Source organism: Myotis myotis, unplaced genomic scaffold (genome assembly GCF_014108235.1).
Source record: "Myotis myotis isolate mMyoMyo1 unplaced genomic scaffold, mMyoMyo1.p scaffold_m19_p_12, whole genome shotgun sequence".
NCBI classification, from domain to species: domain Eukaryota; kingdom Metazoa; phylum Chordata; class Mammalia; order Chiroptera; family Vespertilionidae; genus Myotis; species Myotis myotis.
In genome coordinates, this window is record NW_023416316.1 from 6,840,329 (window position 1) to 6,855,776 (window position 15,448).

The 15,448-nt window shown below is 60.5% G+C and overlaps 1 protein-coding gene across 3 annotated transcripts in view; it reads right to left on the reverse strand.

Annotated features, from left to right (window-relative positions):
- Positions 1 to 15,448, reverse strand: part of NEK6 (NIMA related kinase 6) — a 67,732-nt gene that overhangs the window by 9,073 nt on the left and 43,211 nt on the right. For all 3 annotated transcript variants that reach the window (XM_036329698.1, XM_036329697.1, XM_036329699.1), the window contains exons 4-8: positions 14,069 to 14,131; positions 11,055 to 11,165; positions 7,737 to 7,845; positions 6,521 to 6,628; positions 571 to 665 (exon numbers count right to left, since the gene is read on the reverse strand). In XM_036329698.1, the coding sequence (XP_036185591.1) occupies positions 571 to 665; positions 6,521 to 6,628; positions 7,737 to 7,845; positions 11,055 to 11,165; positions 14,069 to 14,131 (486 nt within the window). The remainder of the gene's footprint in view (positions 1 to 570; positions 666 to 6,520; positions 6,629 to 7,736; positions 7,846 to 11,054; positions 11,166 to 14,068; positions 14,132 to 15,448) is intronic.

Here is a 15,448-nt window from a genome sequence, read left to right on the forward strand (position 1 = left end):
TGTCTATGAGGGCAGGACAGAGCTGCATCCTCCACGGGGACAGAAGCTGAGCTCACTCAGGTGTCCACTGGCCAAAACAAAAAGGGAAACGTGATCGGCGGCAGACCGCCAACCGCAGGCCCTGCCTCAGGTCAGGCCTGCCCTCCAGTGCCCAGGGCCACCTCCGAGCCAGGTGCCACTCGGGCCTCACAAGGAGGGCCATGGTGATGGAGATGAGAGAGGTGCAGGGTCCTGGCGTGCACCCAGACTTTGGCCAGGAGGACCTGAGGTCAAAGCTCATTCTCATCAACCCCCCAGTGGCCCCAGGGCAACTCAGCCCCCACCTGCTTCAGTTGCCCAGTATAAAATGAGGTCATACCTTGCACATGTGTGCACATGCACACACACACACACCACACAAATTCAAAATGGTATCCCCTGGTCATCCAGGATGGCCACCAGATCTGGGAATGGACCCAGATGCCACAGGCGGCTGCCACCCATCCCTGGGTTCCCACAGAGCTGGTGGGGTGCACCCTGCCCTGGCTGGATGCCCACCATGAATGCCCTGCCAAATGCTGCTGAGCTCACCTCATATAGCAAACAGCCCAGGGACCAGATGTCGGACTTGAAGTTGTATCCGTTCTCATGGATCCTCTCGGGTGACATGTAGTATGGCGTTCCCACTGAAACACAGCAAGGGGTGGGTGCTTATTCTCTGTGCAGAGCACGGGGAAGGGGGAGGAGGGCAAGGGCTGGGGAGAGACCTGGACTCCGTCTCACAGGGACCCTGGGCTGTGCCTTTCCCTCCTCTGTCCCCTTGGCTTGCAAATGAGAGGGCTGGGCCAGATGCTCTGCCTTCGTCTGTGAGTCTTAAGGCTGGAGTGCTCTGCTTCATCAAAGGGACCCTCAGCTTGTTTCAGGGTGCACACAGCTGCCGGGGGTGAACACCGCCCCTCCTGTTTCCAGGGGCCCCTTGGGAATGTCTGTAAAACCCGATTTTTATACTGACAAGTCCTCAAATATTCTGAAGCATAATGCAAAACTTGCATGAGTTTTCAAGATAAAGATGAGAAACTTCAAAGATGCTCCATGCTTACAGCGGGCCCTGGAAGATGGGTCCCAAGCCCCAGGGAGCAGTGACTGGGGAAGAGTGGGAGAAGCTGGCGAGAGGAGGTGCCCCGAAGGCCACGTGGACAGCCCTCGTCCCGCCCCCAGGGGTCCTCTGCGGGTACCTGGGCAGGCAGAGCAGCAGCACAGGCTGACAGGGATGCTCAGACGAACAGCCAACAGCAGGTCTCAAATCCCCCTCCAGCAACATCCCCCTCAGACCAGCCAGCCCGAGCCACCCTCTCTCCTCACAGTGGGGGCCCGGCTCTGCATATGAAAGAGGCGCCTGAGAAACCCTGACCTTCCTGCCTCTGTACCGACAACGCCCAGATTTCAAACCCGGCCAGGTATCAGAGAACCGGGGACCTCAAAGCAGAGGCTGATTAAAGGGGCCCCGCTTCCCGAGCTGCGCCTGTCAAAACAAACTTGGCCGTGGTTTGAAACGCTCACGGTGTTTGAAACATGTTCATTAGCTATGAAAAAGGCGAAGACTCCACATGGAGGAAGGCTGGTGGCTGCGGCTGCACGGCTTCCCTACACGAAGTGGAAATGGCTGGAGGAATGTGGTGTCACCGGCATCCATCATCCAGGCAGGACGGGGCCTCGCCTGGGCTGGACGGCATGGCTGGGGCGAGGGGGGACTGGGCGCTGCACCCCACGGCCCTGACCCGCTCCCGCCGCTCCCCAGCAGAGCTGAACTGCTCCTAGCCTGGGTGTCCCCACCAGTGAAATGCAGAGGCCGAGCTCATGGTGCCGGGGTCCCTCCCCCACCCTTTGGAGCCCTGGTTTCCCATGTGGAATGTGGGGATAGAGCAACCAGCAGGTTGAGGGGTTCGGGGAAGGCCCGGCTGCCCAGACGCTGGGAGGGAGAGGATGGCGAGAGCAGGGCAAGAGCCAAGGAGGTTCTGGAGCCCGAAGAGCAGGTTCCTTGGCGTTGGGCAGTGTGAGCTGCACTGGCCCCTCTGTGCTCCACCCCCAGCATCCCACCAGGCCCCATATCCTGAGGTGTCCCCTCCCCCTTGTCTCTCTCTCCCCTGCCAGCATTCGCCTGGACAACTAACTGGCTTGGTCCCTCCTGTCCTGCCCATTCCCACCTACCCTACCCACCAAAGCAGGAGCCATGGCCCCCCTGCCCAGCTGGCTCCTTGTCCCGCACAGGAGAAAGGCCAGACTCTCCACAGCAACACATGTACACACACACACAGGCACACCCCCACGGGCACACCCCCACCAGGCTCCTCTGTGTCACCGTGAATTACCAGCTGACCCCAAGCCGAGCTACACATCGCTCTCAAGAGGCAGTGACCGTGGAAAGTCACTCTGCTGTCAGCAGCATTGACTTGACTTTACATTGTTTGCATTTGCACAAGTACCTGCCTATTTCTGGTCCCCACACTGAGTATTGCGGGTGCAACTCTTTGAGTCCACACAGCAGAGTGTGTTCCCAGGTACTGGGGTCTCACCCACTGACTCAGGGAGTCGGGTGGGGAACAGGTATGACCTCATCTCACCCTCGCCCCCTTACTGCACCTGGCTTCTCCATCTGATCACCTGCTCTGTGGCGACTCCCACCCCAGGTGCCTGGCGTGCTCAACGAGGCCAGACCTGGGCTGTACTGGTTAGAACCATGCTTGGTTCTTGGTGAAGCCTCTAAATGCATTTCCATCCCAGCCTGTAAGTCCAGAGGACGGGGCCTTCCCGTGAGTGGCAGGGCCTGGCACAAATCCTTCTGCAGGGAATGAGTGGACAGACAGGTGCAGTTGGCATCTTAGGCCTGATCAATTCTGCACTTGCAGTCCCCTGAGACGCCCTCCCCTCCCCTCTCTGGCATCAGTTTGTCTTGCTGTAACCCTAAAAACACCAGGGACACGGCAGACAAGGCAGGCACCACTGGCCAGATAGGTGTGACCTCCCATGACCTCCTACTCAGGTGTCAGCACTCAGAACTGGATTTACCTGCTGAAATGTGTTTTCTAGGCCAACTGTTCCCAGGTGTCCCGGGCTGCTGGGCTGGGAGGGAGGAGGCCCAGGGACACATCTATGCAGGGCTCTTAACCACACTGACACGGTCCCTCGGGGAACCTGGCTGGGAGGACCGTCTACCCACTTGGCACATGTTCCACAGGGCCCACCTGGTGCCGGCAGGGGCACACCCGTGGGAGTGCTGGCACTCCACAAGGAAGGAGGCTCCACCCGCTTCCCCGTGGCCAGGACAAGCCCAGGTCCTGCACGCCCAGCTGTGATGGGCTTCTCCCCGGAGTCTGGGCACTCGGTGCCTGGGTGTCCCTGCACCCAGAGCTCCTCAGGACCCAAGCCCACGTCCCATCCCCGGCCTTGTGCCTGGAGAGGAACCGGCACCCAGAGGGCTCCAGTACCCATTCCCTTCTCCGAGCCTCCGTTTCCTCCTCTGTCAAACGGAGAGGATAAGCTTCGGTGGGATGATTTTTGAGAAGCAAATGCCTTTTCAAGCAGCTGGTAAGCCTTGCCTTCTTTGTGGACTCACCTCTTGGGTGAGTTCAGTGACTACACAAAACTGAAATAAAGGGCAGGCCTGGGAGGGGCCGAGGCAGTCCCATGCCCCTGGTTTCCATGGGGAGCTCAGCGCTGTGCCTGCACACAGTGGGCCTTCAGCAGACGGTTCCACCTGTCCCCATACCACGCCATCCTGGGGCTGACTGTGTCTGTCCCTCACCAGTCTGGGGGCCCCTGAACAGGGAAGGCTGCCTAACCTCATGTCCTCTACCCAGCCCAGGGGAGGGAGAAGGAAGAAATGTATGCCCTGCAGCCAGGTCAGGGCTGGCAGCCTGGGAAAGCCAGCAGGTCCTGACCCCTCTACCTGATGGGTAGGTTACTCCTGACCGGACTGAGAGGTGGTGTGAGGCCCTGCCGGGCGCTGGGTGTGAGCCGGCCTCAATCCCACCCTGACTCCAGCCCCACGCCGCCCTGTCACGGCTGCTGAGAAGCAGGGCCTGCTCTCCCAGCCCCACAATTTGTCTTGCAGCTGCCGCCGTTGCTCGGAGCGAGACACTTGCTTGTAGCTTGTGAGCTGTGTATAGGCAAATCTTTCATTTTTCTTTCATTACGCCAGCGTGTACTGTCACTTAATTTTTATGTATGCAATCCTTCCTGACAAATATGATCTGCTGCCTGGTAATTCGTCTGACGCTCATTCTGTTCCTCGCTCTAATTACGGCTCCTATGCCTGACACCGAGGCAGCCACTCTGCCACCGCTGGGTACCGCACCTGTCAGCCCGGCCATGGCATGACTAATGCCCTTTCATGCCAGCCTCGTGTTAGCAAATACAGAGGCGGGGAGGGGGCTGGGGAAGGGAGCGGCAGGGGGAAATGGGATTTGCATAAACCCTGCCAATGGGTCTGCAGCTCCGGAGAGAAGGTGGTTGCCAGGGCAACGCGGCTGCCACCACAGCAGCCCCACATAGTAGGTGCGCACAGATGCATAATTCACACCCCTGCATCCTTCCTGGTCATGAGCCGATGGCAATGACTTCAACCTCTCCCAACTAACGGGTGTGCAAGCCTCAGACCGCCGCTTGCGGAATCTCTCGAGGGAAGGAGGTCTTTCTCCTGCATCTTGGAGACTTCAGGTCCGGGGCTTTGGCTCGGCACTGCCCCCCTCTGTTCTGGGGCCACAACCCCAGGAAGTCAGCTCCCACCCACCACGGCCAGCAGCCGCTCGCTAGGAGGCCTCGGGAAGAGCTGGGCTTGCGGGGGCGGCCTTTACCCGCGTCCCAATTCCTTCTCATTAATATAATAAGCACAGCAGTCAAGTCGATAAACCCGTGCTGTCGCTGAGCCCGTCGTATTCCTGCCCGTTCCTAATGATGTGATCTTAACCGGCTCCGACGAGCACGGCAGCCTCTCCCCAGCGGGACGGAGCGGGCTGGGCCTGACCGAGGGCACGGGAGCCGGTGGCTTTCACTCTTCCCTCTGACGGTGTCGCCTGGGTTTCTGGCCTTTCGAAGCTCTAAAACCAGAGACCTGCACAGTCCCAAACCGACAGACACTGATTTTCACAGAGGGTCTGAGGGGCCGGGGAAAGACAAGGTGTCCGGGAGCAGTGGGTGGCCGAGCTCTGGGGAAGCCCCAGCATAGTCTACCCCCCCCCCCCCCCCAGCACTCCCGCCCCGGTGGAGGATGCGTGGGCTGGGCTGGGACTCGAGCTCTGGGATTTCAGACTCCTCGCTGGCTATTTGAGGCCTGAACGGAGTGTCACAGACTCATGGGATGCGGGTTCTTTCCTTCTTGAGCTAACGGAAGACCAGTAACGTGCCGGGCATCCTCCAGGGTGAGATGGAGCTGAGAGTTTCACCCCCACACACACATGCACATACACACTCACACGTGCACACACACTGGCATGCACACACACTCACACGCTCACACCCCTACAAGCAGCTCAGAGCTGCTGCTCTCAGGGGTAGCACCTTTCTCCTGGTGGCGCGCTGCCCTGAGCGCCCGGAAGCCATCGGGGCCGCACGAACAGGGAGTTTCCACTCGGAAAGTGTCTTCCAGAAGCACCCCCGTCCCCGGAGGCTGTGTGCACGCCTGGCCTGCGCAGGCCCCCAGGTCGGAGCCTCGGAGACCTTCCTCTGCCAACCACCCCAAAGGGCCAGGAACTGGCTCCGGGAAAGGGGGACGCCTGCCCGACCGAAACGTCCCACTTTGCCTGGTTTAACGCCGACACGCCTTGTGGTAACACATGGGGGGCTTTGCTGGCTTCTCTGTTGCGGTTAAATGTAAAATTCCCCCTCCGCCTTTGTTCCAGGTTTCCCGTGCAGTTACGTAGCTGGCATATGGGTTCTGAAGCTCAACACTTCACGTGACCCGAAACACACACCCGACCCAGTCTCTCTCCCTTGCCCCCCAGGGCTTGGCACCCCACACTCCTGGGATGGTGCTTGCCCACTGAGCTTGGCATTCAAGGCCCCACTGCCTTCCTTGCCCCCCGAGCTCCAGCTCACCCAGTTCCTATTCACTCCTCAGGGTCCAGCCACAGGGCCACCTCCTCCCGGGCACTCAGCCCCCACAGCTTCAAAACTGCCCGTTCCGAGGACAAAGACTGGACACGGCTCGAATGCCCCCCGGCAGGAGGAAAGGACCACGTGCGGCGCACCCGGAGGTGGGACACTCCGTGGCAACGAGAAAGACGGGGTGACGACCCTGTGCCACGGCTCCCCAGTCCCACTGGGCTCAGTCATCCTTTCCTGGACACGGAGGCCCAGCCAGGACCCCCGAGTCTGGGTTTGCTCCCTCTGGGTCACCGTCCTGAAGAGTAACGTTTGGGGTTCAGTAAGGCACTTTCGAGCTGACTCTCCCCAAAGGCACTGTGGGGAGATGGTCCACATCTCCCCCACGGTCGCAGTCACGGTCACGGGGCTGGGGCTGCCGGGGCGCGGGCGGCCCCCTTACCTAGGGAGTGGGCCGCGGTGGTCTCGGAGCTGAAGAAGCGGCCCAGGCCGAGGTCCCCCAGCTTCACGACGCCCGTGGCCGTGATGAACACGTTGGCAGGCTTGATGTCTGCAGGGGAAGGAGAGGGGGCTGCTGTGGCGTCAGGGGGCAGAGCGGGAGGAGGTCTGGGGTGGGGGACCCAGCCCGCTGTCCTGCTCCCTCTGCGCCAGCCCAGCTCTGCCCGGCTGTGGGCCCTTGAGATGCAGCCTCATTGTCCTCACCTGTGGGTGGGCCTAACTATTTACTCCACCGGCTGCGGTGAGGTCTAGGAGGGCAGGGATCTTGGTGCTGCTGTCCTTTCTAAGAGCTCCATCCTTGCGCCTAGAATGGCGTCCGGCACACGGCAGGTACCGTGCAGGAGAACGGATGTAACAGCGAGCAAGTGCTCAGTGAGGCTGCTCGCGCCGTTCTCGGACGGGCAGTGCCGGCGGACGCTGGGAACCCGGTGGGATGAGTGAGGGAGGGATCAGCGAAGGCACCTGTGTGAGGCACCCGCACCTTCCTCCCGCGCAGGAGGACGCCGGCTTTAGGAAGGAGGACTCCTTTGTGGGATCTCATTTCCTTTGCCCGGCCGACTCCCTCTAAGACAGCGGTTCTCAACCTGTGGGTTGCGACCCCTTTGGGGGTCGAACGACCCTTTCACAGGGGTCGCCTAAATCCATCCTGCATATCAGATATTTACATGACGATTCATAACAGTAGCAAAATGACAGTTATGAAGTAGCAACGAAAATAATGTTATGGTTGGGGGTCACCACAACATGAGGAACTGTGTTAAAGGGTCGCGGTGTTAGGAAGGTTGAGAACTGCTGCTCTAAGACCTCGAAGCCCCTATTGAAAGTTCCCTTTACTGAGCTGCTGCCCCTGTCTCCCTGGCCAGCCCCTCCCCCCATCCTTGCTGCACCCTCCTCTGCTGGCCCCAGGCTGGTACTGGGGGCTGGCGACGATGTACCGAGCCTGGCCCCTGTGCCCTGGGGTCCAGGTAACCATCTGGCTTTTACACCCACGAGGGCGAGGCCCCTGCCGTGGGGTCGAGGCATGTGTGTGCAGTGGGGCCCTGGGCCACACACGCCCACTCAGTGACCTCACTGAGGGCAGACAAGATGCTCGACACCCACTTGTCTGGGACACAAAGTGGCCAGGACTCCCCGGGGTGTCCCGGGCGCCCCGCACGCACCTCGGTGCATCACGCGGCGGGAGTGCATGTGCTCCACGGCGCTGCACAGCTGCACGAAGTACTTCCACACCGTCCGCTCGGGGATCAGCCGCTTCTGCTTCTTGAAGTACTGCGGTGGGGGACAGACAGAGGGACAGGCCGGTGAGGGGCGGAGAGGCAGCGGGTGGTCCCCGTGTTCACAGTGAGACTTCGGCCCTGACTGCCCGCCGTGGCCCTCTGTGCACCCCCACTCGGGGGTGAGCTCCCTGTACGTGGGTGTCCGGTCAGCGTTGCTGAATGGAGGCCTGGGCCACACCCCGAAGGCTGCTCTCAGTCACACTGTTTCTGGAAGCCCCTGGACACATGTCCATCTCCCTCCCCTGACCCCCACCCGACAGGGAGCGCCTTGCAGGAGTGGGCTGGCGTCGCCTCTCCCTCCCAGCGCAGCCTGGCCCAGCATGGGGACGTCCAAGCCGGGCTTGCGGGTTAAACCACAGCTGCCCCCTCCTCAGAGCTGGCAGGTCTCAGCCTACGTGACCGTGCACAAACACGGCGGAACCTCAGGGGAACGGCCTGGCGTTCTCAGACGGATCCCCGGTTTCGACAAGCGTTCACCTGCTTCGCTGCCTGAGAAAACACTGACTGCTCCAGAGAGCAAAACGCCACCCGAACCGCCCAGGCTGCGCCACGCAGACCAGGAGCACGTCCTGCCCACGGGGCAGAGGGGCGTCTGGGGAACACTGGCTGAGAGCCTGCCACGTGCTGGCCCTGAGCAGGGGCCTGTACCCATCCTGCAGACGAGGACACTGAGGGCTACGTCGCATCCAGCACAGGCAGTCCCAGCTGGGCCTGGGCCTCTGCCTAGAAAGCCCAGCTCAACCCTCTTCCAATGACACCGGCGGCCACCTGACGAGGGACTGAGCTGGGGCTGGCCCTGGGTCCTCCAGCTGTGGGACAGTCACAGCCGGAACCCCGGCCTGGCACTAAACGCCCCCCCCCCCCACCCAGGCCCTCCCAAGGCTCCATTCTGGGGGAGGGGCCTCCTGGGTGAGCCACCCCAGGCTCCCAGAACAGGACCCCACGCCCCCAGGGGCCACTCCAGGCTTGTGGGTTGGGCCAGGGTGTTATTTATGCCGTGATGTTAGCTGATCCTCATCACAGCATTTAAGTGGGACGCGAGGTGGTGATTTTTTAAATGTCACGGCCAATAAGCGCCGGGTGACATTTCGCGGGAAGGCGCCGGGTCTCTGGTGGGTTTGGGTGGTGGCAGTTCCCGGCTTCAGCTGTAAACAATGCTAGTGCCGTGGCTGTGGCCATGAGGCCTGGCCCCTGGTTCCCATGCGTCTCTCGGGACAGGGGTGGGCACGGAGGTTCGGGGAAGGGAGAGATTTGATTTGCCCCGTCACCCCTCCCGCCCCGACGGTCAGACTCCATGGATTGAGAGTGGCAAGTGGTCTGGGGTCTCCTGGGGCTGACGGTCTGGTGCCCTCACTGTGGGCCACATTCTGGGTCTCTTCTCCGTCACCTCTGCTCCTCCCCCACCCCCAGCCCCGCTGGGCACCCAGTCCTTCTTCTAGAACACAAAGCCGACCATGTTCCTTCCACCACGCGTCTCAGGAAGCTTCCCAGTGACCTCAGGGCAAGATCCCCAATTCTGAGCCTGGACCACGAAGCCTGGACTGTCCGATGCCTCCCCGTCCACACTGCTCTCCTGGACCAAGTGCTCTGTGGACCCTCAGTTTCCCATCCTCTGGGCTCTTGTACAAACGGTTCTGCCATTGGACTTGGGGTCTCCCCTCAGGTCGGCTCAGGTGTCCCCGCGCCTGGAAGCCCCTCCTGGCCGGCAGGCCTGAACTGGGCTTGTTCCCGCTGGCTCACACTGATGGTTTGTGGCCCCGCTCTGCGCCCGTCCCCGCCTCGGTTAGACGACAGCTCTCCCGGGGCAGCACCCATGGGGCAGCACCCCTCGGTCTCAGGACGGGCCTGCACACAGTGGGGGCAGGGGGCATGCGTGTTCAGTGGGAGCATGACATGTGAAGGAGCAACAGTGTGGGTGGGGGAGAAGGAAGAACTAAGACATGATAGAGCACATCTGTTCCCACCAGGGATGTGTGGAGATTAACATCCCTGCAAATGCATTAATATGTCAACGAAAATATGAAAGCAGGTGATAACAGCTCAAGTAATGCCGCTTCCCAGAGACGCCCGTATTCCTAGGAGCCAAATTTCAGAAGAGCAAGCGCCAAGCAATTGCTCAATCCCCAGCGCCTGGTGGGAATGACAGAGAATCCTCGTCTGGTTCCATTTGAAAGTGTGGCTGGGAGCTGAGCGGGGGATGGAGGGGGGTTGGGGGTGGGGACGGGGCGGGGGGGGGTCAGTGCTTGAGCTGGCCCACCCTTGCTCAAGAGCAGACAGTCTGGGCCTGGGAGGGAGGTGATGGGGACTCGCAATAGAAGCCTACAGACTCATGTGAAGCCAGCAGTGAAGGCCGTGAGAGAGAAACAAGGAGTAGGGCTAAGGGCTCGGGCCTGACGGTCCTACTTGGAGGCTGTGCCGCCACAGGCGGGTGACTAAACCTCTCTGAGCTTTGCCAAGAACAGTGTGGACTCAGTGAGTGATGCTAGTGGTCAGCACACTGTGGCCCACAGTAGGTGCTCTGTCAGGGGCTGCGATGATCCCTGATCCTAGACTCATGTGGACCTGGTCCCGGCCCCCGGAGGTGGGGTGAGGGGTGGAGTGCCGGGAGGGCTGCGTGGAATGCGCAGCGAGAGCCAGGCCTGGCCCTGAGCCTGCCTGTGGAACTTGGCAAGTCAATCAATTCGCAGAGACTCCTGGCCTTGCAGCTGCGTGGGAATGAGGACGCCCCTCAGGGGCTGGAGGCGCCTCAGGGAAATCATCTTGGGAACGAAATCCACTAGAGGGTCCCGGGCTCTAAACAGAGACCTGGGCTACAGACCCAGCTCTGTGCCCTCACTGCTGGGTATCCTCAGGGAAGTCTCTTAACCTCTATGGGCTCAGTTTTCCCGTCGGTAAAAGGAGGCAACTGGACCCACAAGACACTTTCCCAGATTCCGTGAGCTGGTGGGGTCTGACCTAGTGCAGGGTTCTGTGCCTGCTCCTCCTGTGAGGCAGGACAACTGGCCATGAGCCCAAGGCAGGCTGGGACCATGGGGGTGGGAGAGGGATCCTTTCTGTCTATGGCCGGCCTTCTCACAGCACGTGGGGACGGGGCCTGAGGTCTGTGGGCTCAGCAAGGGGGGCTGAGTGTCCCAGAGGCCCGAGGAAGGGCTCCCTGACCCTGGGCAGCTCCGGACCCTGCCTGCCCCCTGGCACCCTCACCTTGATCATTTGCGAGAGGTCGCCCGCGTCCGCCAGCTCCAGCACAATGTTCAGCTCGTTGTCCTCAATAAACGAGTCCAAGTACTTGATGATGTTCGGATGATTCAGTTGCTGCCCAAGGAGAGAGAGAGAGGCAGAGTTAGTGAGAGACGGTACAGCCTCAGTGCCTGCCCCGGGCTGGCACCCCCTGGCACCCACGAACGCGGCCCTGGCATTTGCTGGAGAGGTGAGTGTCTTATGGAAAAGGCCTGTGCTTGGGTGTCAGGCGGAACTGGGTGACGCTGGGAAAGCTGGGTGACATTCTGCATCTCAGCCTCAGTTTTCTCATCTGTAAAATGGGCACAGTGCTGTGAAGATTCGATGAACATCCTTGAAATGTCCAACAAAGTGACCAGAGGGAAGGACAGAGGGCAGGGCTGAGAGTAAAGGGCGCATCAATATAAGGTCCTCTCTTCTTGGAATCTCTGCACCCGGGGCCTCTTGGATCTGCCTCCGGCGCCGGGCTGCATCCCCTGTGCTCAAAAACGGTGCCGAGCCCGTGCGTATGTGAATCTGCTGTGTTCCAACATGGCGCCTTCCTGCCCCACGCCCAGCGGCCTCGGCACCGGGAGGCCTTGGTTTCAGGTCCTGGCATGAAAATATGAACAAGTCGCCCAGTGGCCCCTCTGAGAGCGGCGTTTCCCTTTGTTTTGCAGGAAACACCTCCCGCCCTGGCACATCCTGCTGACTTCCCACGGGCGGGCGGGAGCCGGGTCGGCGGCCTGGGAAGGGGCTGGCGTGGCCCTCCCGCGGCCACAGGGCTGCCGCTGGCAGAGCACCTGGCACACACCAGTGCTACCTGAGCTCCTCCAGCATCCGCTCACCAGTTCCCCGACACCCCTGAGGACAGCACAGCTGTCACCACCCCCTTGGACAGAGGAGGGGGCTGAGGGCCCGAGTAGTCAACAGCTCGCCCACAGCCACACAGCTCGTGAGCCAGGGGCATGCCCGCCCCCGAAGTCCACGGTCATCGGCACTCAGCTGCCCGCCCCAGCAGGCCAGTTCCCACCGCGCCCGCCTGCTCCACCGAAGGGCTGTGCTCACATGTTTCTGCACCCAGGGACCCGAAACAGGCGGGCTCAGCTCAGTCCACAGGCGTGTGCAATTCCTTACTCGGTGTGGATGGCACACGTGTGTTCTTGGCCAAGGGTGGGGGGGGGGGTGACTGGGACAGCTAGTCCTCCAGGCTGGGGAATCAGGAAGAGTCCCCACATCACAACAGGCTTCCAAAGTTGACCATCATGTAATAGTTTAAAATGTTATCTGAAGGCCCGGCCAGTGTGGTTCAGTGGTTGAGGGTCGACCTATGAACCAGGAGGTCATGGTTTAATTCCTGGTCAGGGCACTTGCCCAGGTTGTGGGCTCGATCCCCAGTGTGGGGCGTGCAGGAGGCAGCCGCTCAATGATTCTCTCTCATCATCGATGTTTCTATCCCTCTCCCCCTCTCCCTTCCTCTCTCTGAGGTTTGGCTCAGTGGATAGAGCAGGGGTCCTCAAACTTTTTAAACAGGGGGCCAGTTCACTGACCCTCAGACCGTTGGAGGGCCGGACTATAGTTTAAAAAAACTATGAACAAATTCCTGTGCACACTGCACATATCTTATTTTGAAGTAAAAAAACAAAACGGGAACAAATACAGTATTTGTATTTGCATGTGGCCCGCGGGCCGTAGTTTGAGGACCCCTGGGATAGAGTGTCGACCTGTGAACTGAGGGGTCCCAGGTTTGATTCCGATCAAGGGCTCATGCCTGGGTTGCGGGCTTGATCCTGGGCATGCAGGAGGCAGCCAATCAATGATTCGCTCTCATTGATGTTTCTATTCCTCTCTTCCTCTCCCTTCCTCTCTGAAACCAATAAATATATATAAAAAATGTAAATAAAATATCAAAAAAATTATGTTATTAGAAAAAAATTATGTTATTAGAAAAAAGTTATGTTATTTTGACCTGTAATAGTTGGAGTTAAGAACAGCTCCCTACAAGCCTCCCGGCTCCAGCCTTGTCACCATGACTCACCGAGACGCATCGTCATCACATGTAAGTCCTGAGTATGGCATCAGAGGCCACCACAACCTGGCCCCCAATCCTCACTGCCGGGGGTCCTGCAGCAGCTCATCTCCGCCTTCCAGGCTCTGGAACGGGCCCCGGCCTCCGCAGGGCTTCCCCTGGCTCCAGGGCCCCGAGTTGGCCAGCAGCACCCTGAAGGGTCACCCTCTGCTGCCTGCCTTGGAGCCCAGGGCAGGGCCCGGCCCGAGAGCCCAGGGCAGGGCCCGGCAGAGGAGCTGCTCATTTGAAATCCCGCAGCTGTGGCTTTGAAGGACGTCCCTGCCACCAGTAGCCCCCCTTTAAGAAGCTACAAAGAAAGGCTCTCCTGTTTCCCGGGAAGGGAGGAAGACGCCGAGCAAGCACCTACTGTGTGCTCTGTGGCACCAGGCCCTCTTCAGATACTATTTCATTTAATCCTCTCAATCTGCCTACATCCTTTGAGGCAGGTGTTCTCACCACCGAGCAGATGCTCAGGGGGGTAAAATCACTTGCTTCAGGTCACACAGCTTGTAAATGAAGACATTGGGATTTGAACCCAGGTTCCTTGGCCTTGAGCTGCTGCTCTTCCCCCCCCCCCCCCCCCTCCCCTCCCCCTCCCCCTCCCCCCCCCCTCCTCCTCCCCCATCACTTCCAAGATCTCAGCAGCATCCTACACCTGGGGGGAGGGAGGGATCCCCAGGAGAGAGCAGCCCGGGCCAGGGCCAAGTCTAGTGCAGAATGTCCTGTAACCTCTGACTCTGGGGAAGCCAATGCAGGTGCCAGTGGGAAGAGGGAAGCGACCACAGATGCCACCACCGTCCGCACCCTGCACCCCCCCCCCCCCCCCCCGTCAGGCCCTGGGCGGTCTGCCCTTTACACGCCCGGTCCAGTCAGTCCTGTTCCAGCTCAACGAAGGGCGGTCCACAGAGACCATCCCGCTCAGGGCTCTCACCTTCAGGAGGCCGATCTCCTTGACGCAGTCCTGCCTGGCCTTGGCATCCATCATCTCAAATATCTTGGGCGAGAGGAAAAAGAGAAATAGGATGGTTAAAACCCTGCACCCGGTGTCCTGTTCAGCCACCTTGTTGAGTGGCCCTACCCCGTGAGGACAACAGTTCTGCTTAGTGGGCCCCGCCATGAGCCAGGCGCCATGCTGCCCGCTTTAGGCTGAATCCTCAGGGAGACTCCCACGAGGCAGGAAGTACTGTCACTGACTCACAGAGGAGGCGACTGAGGCCCGGAGAAGCCCAGGACCGGCTGAGGTCACGCTCTGAGAGGTGGCAGGCCAGGAAACACACTCAGAGCCTCAGTCTTCACCTCTGTACATGGGGCCAATAGCCCCAGCTGGACAGAGTGAGAAGGTGACGTTCAGCCCTTGGCACCTCGACCCCTCCTGCCCCCGGCCCCAGAGCTCACTCAGGGTGGGGCCTCCCAGCGCCTTCTGACTTACAGGAACAGAGAGACGGTGGGCAGGCCCGCAGGCTCGTCACCAAATCCGTCACGACACAAACAAACCCGGACAAAAGGAGCCCGAGAGCCCCTCCTTGGGAAACAAAGGGCAGAACGTGGTCCTTTTCTGAACAGAGGCGCCCGTTTCTCCTCCGGGACCTGAAGCCGCGTGCGAGTCCAGGATCAACAAGGAAACCGATGCCAGATCTTCCAGCGGGAGGCCTCCACCCGGCTGCCACCCTTCGACCGGCTGCCACCCTGCGACTGCGCCTGAGTCGCCTCCTCTGCCCAGGCTGCTAATCTCGTACAGGGGTTCGGGACGCTGCGGAGGAGGCAACACCATCTCCTGCAGCGAAGCAGCGTGCCAAGGGGCCCGGCGGCTCTCACTGAAATGCTTCCTGGCCAGAGTTTGCTGCTTAAAACCGTCTGCTCAACCCCCTTCTGCCCTTTAGGAGGGACACGGGGGCTGGGAGGACACTCCAGCCCAGACGGACCAGCCAGTGCAGGCAGCAGGGCCGTGGGCCTTAGTCCCTCTGAGGGCCTGGCGAGTCATTCCCTGCTCGGCACCGCTTTCCTCTTCTGGGCGGTGGGATGCTAGTCCTCAGCCAGGGCTGTTGTCGAGGCTCCGTGAGCTCCCAGCAGGCCCCCGTGCACACAGTAGGTGCTCAGGGCACACTCAGTGTTTTCCTTTACGGCTCAGATGGAACTTCCAGGAGTCCGCCTGGTTCTCTCCGTACCCAGCCAGCTGGGAACTCATTTCCCTCCTTTACAGTGGGACGGCAGGGAAGGGAGGGGGTGGGGGGAGGGACCGGCCCGGGCCGCCACGGTTAGACACAGAAGCGGGCTCCTGCAAGGCAGCTTTGACCCGTGGGTCGCTGGCTCA